This window comes from Garra rufa, chromosome 21, assembly GCF_049309525.1.
Source record: "Garra rufa chromosome 21, GarRuf1.0, whole genome shotgun sequence".
NCBI lineage: Eukaryota > Metazoa > Chordata > Actinopteri > Cypriniformes > Cyprinidae > Garra > Garra rufa.
In genome coordinates this window covers 36,106,765-36,114,954 of record NC_133381.1, presented here as the reverse complement: position 1 = coordinate 36,114,954, position 8,190 = coordinate 36,106,765, and the positions used below count along the sequence as shown (strand labels likewise).

At 34.7% G+C, this 8,190-nt stretch overlaps 1 protein-coding gene across 1 annotated transcript; it reads left to right on the top strand.

Annotated features, from left to right (window-relative positions):
• Nucleotides 1–579: 579 nt before the first annotated feature.
• On the top strand, nucleotides 580–7,926 carry LOC141295970 (Golgi resident protein GCP60). The gene is made up of 8 exons (XM_073827255.1): nucleotides 580–973; nucleotides 1,256–1,397; nucleotides 2,415–2,555; nucleotides 2,662–2,820; nucleotides 4,512–4,674; nucleotides 6,036–6,216; nucleotides 7,182–7,439; nucleotides 7,530–7,926. Exons 1-8 carry the CDS (start codon nucleotides 763–765, stop codon nucleotides 7,742–7,744), a joined length of 1,470 nt encoding a protein of 489 aa, XP_073683356.1. The 5' UTR covers nucleotides 580–762; the 3' UTR covers nucleotides 7,745–7,926.
• The last annotated feature ends 264 nt before the right edge of the window (nucleotides 7,927–8,190 follow it).

The window sequence follows — 8,190 nt, the reverse complement described above, 5'->3', positions numbered from 1 at the left end:
AGACAAAAGCTTGAAACTGCCATGCCAAAGCCATCTTGTGTCTTCTCTTGTTATAACATGACAGACTGGAAACCCTTGTTTCTATTAGAATTCTGGGCTTTCCAGTTTTTCATGAGGTTTGCTAGATTGAATCATTATAATCTTAGTAATTAGCAGGGATTTACTTTACTACTTTACCAATCCGAATAGGTTAGTAAAAAATGTTTTTAAATAACTTTGAGAAAAAGAGTTTGCTTTTGAAAAGATATAAAGACACTTTAAGCTCGAAGCACACCAAAAGACATAATTTTTCAGCTTTTGAAATTAATATTTTTTTCTTGCCAAATGTTTTTTGTTGCTGTTGTTTAAGAACAATAAAAATTAAGTTAAACATTAACATTAAAGATTACAATATTTATTTTTAAAAAAGTATCTTGATCTTGAAGAGTCTTATCTCAATACTGCCTCAGGAAAACGTGGTTCAGTTTACTAGCTGCAATACGACTTGAGTCAGGTCAGCTTGCGCATTCTGCTCACAGGTAATGTTCATGTCAAAGTGACATTTTAGCATTAAACCAAATGCAAGACTCGTCGGAGAACACATCAGGTTTTCCTGCTTAGTAACAGACGTAAGTAAAAAAGCGAACGCTGTTTAAATGAGCTGAAAACAACACAAATATCCGGGATTTCCGGTGGGAATATACGGAAGAGAGGTGTTTTGAGCGCTACGTGGCCACCTGTGACTGCAGCAGCGGTAGCAGCAGCTCGTATTGACAGTTTGACATGATGGAGTTTGACAGAGAAGAACATGGCAACGACAGGGTCGAGAAAACCAGCGAGAACGGCATTGACACCGAAACTCACACGACCGACACTGAGGAAGACGGCAAATCATGTGAGAATCACGAAGAACCTCAGAAGTCATGGAGTTTGGAGAGAACCTGGGGATTTACTTTAGAGGAGCTCTTTCAACTTGCGCTGAAATTCTTTAAAGGTAATTACAGAACTCACATTGAAGTAGCCTAGACTTTCACTTTCCATTTTCTGTTTGTCCAGTAAATGTTTACAACTTTATTTTGTCCCGTCACACCTGCGGTTATGTCTATGTATTGGTAGCAAAACAAAAGTCTCTTTTCTGTGATTCATTGTAAAGATGGTCTAGATACGCTGTAGGCTAATAATAACTCCACCCATTCAGGAACTGAAATTCCATTTTTCAGGTTCTCCTAGATGAGTCCATAATGGTTACTTTAAATGTTGTTATTGCCTCACTTAGAGATGAATGGGAAGGCCTTCAACCCAACATATGAAGAAAATCTCCGTTTGGTTGCACTACATAAGCAGATCACAATTGGTCCTTATGATCCAAAAGAATGTCCAGAAATTGGGTTCTTCGACGTACTGGGAAACGACAGAAGGTAACAGAGGAATAAGCTAGAAAATGTCTTTTTTTGTGCTTATTAGGCCATTATACTATTATAAATGCTAGTGTTATACAGTATTTTAAATTCTGTATGCATGTTTTGCATTACAAAGTGGGTTTTATTCTTTATTTGTTAAAGGGGTCATCGGATGCCCATTTTCCACAAGTTCATATGATTCTTTAGGGTCTTAATGAAAAGTCTCTAATATACTTTGGTTAAAAATTCTCAATAGTAGTGTAAAAAACACCCTTTTACCTTGTCAAAATCAGCTGTGCAAAATTTCAGCTCATTTTAAGACATGGCCCCTTTAAATGCCACCGAGCTCTGCTCGCCCCGCCCCTCTCTGGGATTATGTTTACTTTAGCCGCATTTATCGGCGAAACTTGCCCACAAGCACATTATTAAGAAAGGCCATTTGCAAAGATGCATAACAAACCCTTATACTCACTTCTGTTGTGGGTAAAGCTGCATCAGGAATGATTTGCACGAAAATAGATGCATATGTGGATCGGGATCGGCCCTTTCCATTTAAAAACGAAAGTAACATTAAACCTCTGCGTCTTCGGTGGCTCAGATGTCGGTAGTTAATGACTACTGCTATGTTCATGATTACATCCAACAACAGAACACCTCAATCGCTTAATTAGAGTTTTCCTCTGCACCTGAGTCTGACACAATGGCAATCGTATTCGGACTGTTTCAGCTCGGTAAGGGCGGGTCTAAGGTAAGGCGCTAATGTCAATCAAATGTGTTTCGCCACAACGACAAGAAGCTGAGAGTGAACTGATTTTAAAAAGGGGATATTACTTTTAAAGATTAAAAAAATACCACTGGGTGGATTTTTATCATTGTAGGGTGGTTGTGTACACAAACTACCAACACACATTATGTTCAAACAACATGTAAAAGTTTTTTTTCTGCATCCGATGACCCCTTTAAAAGCCATATAGCACAATCCTACAATCAATGTCTATTGATGCTTCATTTACTTTGTGTCACTGCATCTCTCAGGAAAGAATGGCTACGGCTGGGCAGCATGGCTAAAGAAGATGCCATGGAGGACTTCGTGAAGCTTCTGAACTCTTGTTGTAGTCTATTTGCACCGTATGTGACGTCACATAAGATTGAGAAGGAAGAACAAGAGAAGAGACGGTATGTTCTGTCTTAGTTCCTGTCTGAAGTTTCTTATAAAGTAGTGTATATCTTTTAAGACTTGTATGAAGCCTTATTTATTCTGTATGTGTGTGCCTGTGTTTAGAAGAGAAGAGGAAGAACGTCTCAGGCTGGAGAGAGAAGAGCAGGAGCGGCGGCAGCTGGAAGAAGAAGCACGACGCAGAGAAGAAGAAGAGAGGAGGATAAAAGAGGAAGAACAGAGAAGAAAAGAAGAAGTTCAGAGGTTACAGACAGAGAGGCAAAAGTGAGTGCTAGTGGTTCAACGAATGGTTTCACTTTTTATGAGAATACTAAAAATAAAGTTAAACTTGTGACAACGGGTGTTGGAGTTCTGCTCAGATTCTCAGATTCTAGAACCAGAAAGAACTGTTGTATAAATACACACGCACATATTTGTTATGAATATATACAGTATTAATTAAATACAGCAAAAACATTTAATATTGTGAAATATTATTACAAAATAAAATAAGAGTTTCTATTTTAATATATTTTCAAATATTATTTATTTCTGTGATGGCAAAACTGAATCTTCAGAGTCACATGGTCCTTCAGATATCATTTTAATATGCAGATTTGGATCTTTAGAAACATTGCTTATTATTATCAATGTTGAAAACAACGTATTATTTTTTGCAGCTTGATAATGTTAAAGTTACAGTAACGTTACAACAAATAGTTTTATTAAGTGCTTCAAATAATTGCTGTTTTATTAATGAAAAAGTACAGTATCACACTTTCCACAAAAAATATTAAGCAGCAAGGACTGTTTCGAATATTGATAATTGTAAGAACCATTATTAATAATTGAACACCAGTAATAATAATAATTGATAATACTAATAACCAAATTAGTATTATTCCAAAGGATCATTGGACACTAAAGACTGGCATAATGGCTTCTGACAATATAGCTTAGCCATCACAGGAATACATTTTAAAATATATTCAAATAAATTTACATTATTACTGTTTTTACTGTATATAGACACTGCTATTCAAAAGATTGGGATCAGTAAGTTTTTAAAGTAGTCTCTTATGCTCATTAAAGTTCATTTATTTTATAAAAAATACAGAAAAAAAACTAATATTATGACATATTATTGCAATTTAAAATAACAGTTTTCTGTTTTAATTAACTTTAAAATAGAATTTATTTCTGTGATGCAAAGCTAAAATTTCATCAGCATCATTACTCCAGTCTTCAGTGTCACACGATCCTTCAGAAATCATTCTAATATGCTGATTTTTTTTATTTATTTTTTTGTATCAATGTTGGAAACAGTTGTGCTGCTTAATATTTTTTTAGAACCTGTGATACTTTTCTCAGCATTCTTTAATGAATGAAAAGTGAAAAAGAACACTTATTCAAAATAGAAATATTTACTAACAATCTGAGTCTTTACTATCACTTTTTATCAATTTACATCCTTGCTGAATAAAAGTATTAATTTCTTTCAAAGAAAGAAAAAAATGACTGACACCAAACTTTGATGTATGTAATGTATACTGTTACAAAAGATTTTTATTTCAAATGAATTCTGTTCCTTTTAATTATATTTATTTATCAAAGAATTCTATAAAAAGTATCACATGTTCTAAAAAATGCTGAAAATTCAGTTTTGTATCACAGGAATAAATTTTAAATTCTAAGTATATTAAAATAGAAAACCACTATTTTAAATTGCATTAATATTTCAAAATATTACTGTTTTTTTTCTGTATTTTAATCAAATAAACACAGCATTGATGAGCAGAAAAGGCTTCTTTAAAAAACATGAAAACGTTTGAACGGTACTGTATATTATTCCACACTTTTGAATTGTGTATATATTAGCATATAGAATATCAAATCAAAACTTAAATAAATTTTAATACATTTTTAATTTTAGGTTTCAGTGGAATTCAGCTTTGTATTACTGTCTATGTTTCCAGGCAACAGATCATGGCTGTTCTGAATGCACAAACGGCAGTGCAGTTTCAACAGTATGCCAAACAGCAGTATCCAGACCATCCAGAGCAGCAGCAGTTACTCATCAGACAGCTGCAGGAACAGCACTACCAACAGTACATGCACCAGGCCCTCCGCTTACAGCAGGTACGAGTACGACCAGATTCTGAAATAGATTGTTAATATTTTGACATAATAAGAGCTCTTTGTAAATGTAACATCACAATATAGATTTGGTATATACATTTGTGTATGACTGCCTCTAGAGCAAGACAGCACAAAATCTTTTTGCATCATCGCACCATTGGCCATGGCAGGTGTTCAACAGCTGACACCTGTTTACACCGGACACAAGTGTTGTATTGCGTTGTGTCAAAAGCGAATAAAACCCATTATAATCACTGGCACCATCTATACTTGATACGGTATACAGATGTCTAGTTACTATACAGCTACTCCTGACAAAAGGACAAGTAAAGAAACATTTACATTTGTCTGGTTTGAACAGCACATTTTCATAGGTACATTAAGAGGACCTCAGCATCAGGAATGGGTGAATGGTTTATTTTTAATGTTGTTCTGGATCACGACGGAGGATTTTATGTTTATTCAGAGAATTTGACTGCAGATTATTTTGTAAAGGAGGGTTTAAACAGAAACTTTTGTTGAAAGATGAAGTAGCCAACTGTATTAGATCGGACAGCAGCTACATTTCAAACTGAAATTGTAAACTTGAATTGTAAATGGTAAGTTTATATGGATAATGATTTCAAAACACTTATTCATATGCAATCACGGGAGGCGTTGATACTTGTTGCTATGAAATGACGTTTACCAAAAAGCATTCAAGGAGCTGCTTCCTTTCTTCAGTCGTAAAGAAATTGTTTTTTGAGGAAAACATTTCAGGATTTCTCTCCATATAGTGGACTTCTATGGTGCCTTTTGAGTATAAAACTTTCCAAAATGCAGTTTAGATGCAGCTTCAAAGGGCTCTAAACAATCCCAGCCGAGGAAGAAGGGTCTTTTCTAGTGAAACAATTGATTTTTTTTTTACTGAAAATATTTACAATTTATATACTTTTTAATGAGCTTTTGAGGTTAAAAAGTATATAAATTGTCATTTTTTTAGAAAATAACTGATCAGTTTGCTAGATCGTTTTGCCTCAGCCCTTTTAAGCTGCATTTTGGAAATTCAAACTCGTGGCACCATAGAAGTCCACTACATGGAGAGAAATCCTGAAATGTTTCCCTCAAAAAACATAATTTCTTTACCACTGAAGAAAGAAAGACATGAACATCTTAGATGACAAGGGGGTAAGTAAATTATCTGTAAAGTTTTGCTCTGAAAGTGAGCTTCTCCTTTAAAACGAATAATTTCAGACAGAAGGTAAGAATGAGGCTTGTAAATAATAATTTTTGCGAATATATGTTCTTGCGGTCAAAGGAACGTTATTCTAATACAAAACAATCTGTCATAACCTCTTTACAATTCTCCTGTGTGACTTCAGATGGCTTTGCAGAAGCAGCAGGACCCAAATGTGACTCAAACGTCAGAAGCTCTTCCTGCTCCTATGTCAAATGAAGCTGCACCCACCTGCAATCCCAACAGCCAATCAAATTCACTAGAGAACCAGGAACAACAGACAGACTCAAAATCCTTCCATTTGTGTGTAGAAGGCAAAACGGGAGGTATGTTTGCAAGTGACTATATAAAAATGTTTGTGCTGAACAGTTAAACTGCCCACTGTTCTTCATAAAAATCCTTCAGGTCCCATAAATTCTTTGGCTTTTCAGCATTTTGTTGTATTTGAACCCTTTCCAACAATGACTGTATGATTTTGAGATCTTTTCACACTGAGGACAACACACTAGTTGTACTCATATACAACTATTACAGAAGGTTCAAGCGCTCACTGATGCTTTAGAAGCAAACATTATGCATTAAAAGCCGGGGGGTGAAAACTTTTGAACCGAATGAAGATGTGTACACTTTTCTTATTTTGCCTAAATATCATATTTTTTATCATTTGGTACTGCCCTTTAGAAGCTACAGAAGATACTTGAAGAACTTGTTCCCCAGAAGACAAAATAAGTTAAATTTACCCTGATCTTCAAATTCAAAAAGTTTTCACCCCCCAGCTTTTAATGCATCAATTTTCCTTCTGAAGCATCAGTGAGTGTTTGAACCTTGTGTAATAGTTGCATATGAGTCCCTCAGTTGTCCTCACTGTGAAAAAGATGGATCATAAAATCATTCAGTCATTGTTGGAAAGGGTTCAAATACACAAAAAATGCTGAAAAACCAACAAATGTGTGGGACTTGAAGGATTTTTCTAAAGAAAACCAGGCAGTTTAGCTGTTCAGGACAAACAAGGGACTCATGAACAACTATCACTAAACAAACAAACAAAAAAAAACAGCTGTGTTGTTTAGTTACAGTTTAGAACATAATATTTTACAGTGTTATTAAGTTACTGTATTCTTAACCAAATGATGGTATAAAAATTGTGTACTTTATGTATATATATTTTTTTATTTTAAAGGCAATATAGAAGATTTATGTTTTTGTGTCTATTGTTTCTGGTTGTATTCTACAGTAATTAAAATAAAATTGTAAAATTGTTGCTTTTTTTGCCTTTCTTTCTTGAATGCAGAAATACCTATCATTGCTCCCTCTATGTGGACACGACCTCAGATTAAGGAGTTTAAGGAAAAGGTGTTGCACGATCAGGACTCTGTGATCACAGTGGGCCGAGGGGAAGTGTTGACAGTACGGGTGCCCACTAATCACGATGGCTCACATCTGTTTTGGGAATTTGCCACCGATGACTACGATATCGGTTTTGGCCTGTACTTTGAGTGGAAGGACATGACCGTGCCAACAAGCACTGAAACTACTGAAACTAAAGAAGGTAAGTCTTTGAGAAGGAGATAAATACATAATCAAATATCCATCATTCTATCATATTTATTTTAAATTGTATTCTATTTCCCAATTTAAGGCACAGAACAAGCTGAAGGAGAGAAGCAGACGGAGCAAGGCAGATGTCCGCTGGTAAATGAGGTTGTTCCTGTTTCCCGTCGTGACAGTCATGAGGAAGTTTATGCAGGCAGTCACCAGTATCCCGGTCAAGGAGTGCACCTTCTGAAATTTGACAATTCCTACTCCCTCTGGAGGCCAAAGGTTGTCTATTACAGAGTTTATTACACTAGATAAACATCATCCGACCATATTCTACATTGACAATCCACCTTGACGTGCTTTAGTAATTTATGTTTTTTTTCCATGCAAGAGAACAATATTTACAATATCTTACATTTATTAGGTTGAATCAGTGAAGGAATGGTGTATACTAATTATTTTGTAATTGATGTGATTGATTTAAGCACTTTAAAGTAAAAAAAAAAATCATTTATGGATATCAAAACAGCTGATATTTCATCTTTTTCTTTTGGTTTATAGGATTTTTTTAAATTGTGTGGGTGGTTGAAGAGATCAAGCAATAGATAATTTAATAATTGTTACTTTTTATATCAAAGCCTAATCTTATTGTAAACATGATTATTATTTTCCGTTTATATGTTAATTATAACCAGAGGTTAAGGATTTTGTTAACCTTTTGAAAGGATATCTATATGTTTGCACAAAAAAAAAAAACATAT

What these genes read in the sequence shown, in the direction of transcription:
- LOC141295970 (XM_073827255.1), top strand. Translation starts at nt 763, where the DNA reads ATGATGGAGTTTGACAGAGAAGAACATGGCAACGACAGGGTCGAGAAA. An exon ending in GTACTGGGAAACGACAGAAG is followed by an intron (nt 1,398 to 2,414) that starts GTAACAGAGGAA and finishes TGCATCTCTCAG; the next exon opens with GAAAGAATGGCTACGGCTGG. An exon ending in GAAGAACAAGAGAAGAGACG is followed by an intron (nt 2,556 to 2,661) that starts GTATGTTCTGTC and finishes GCCTGTGTTTAG; the next exon opens with AAGAGAAGAGGAAGAACGTC.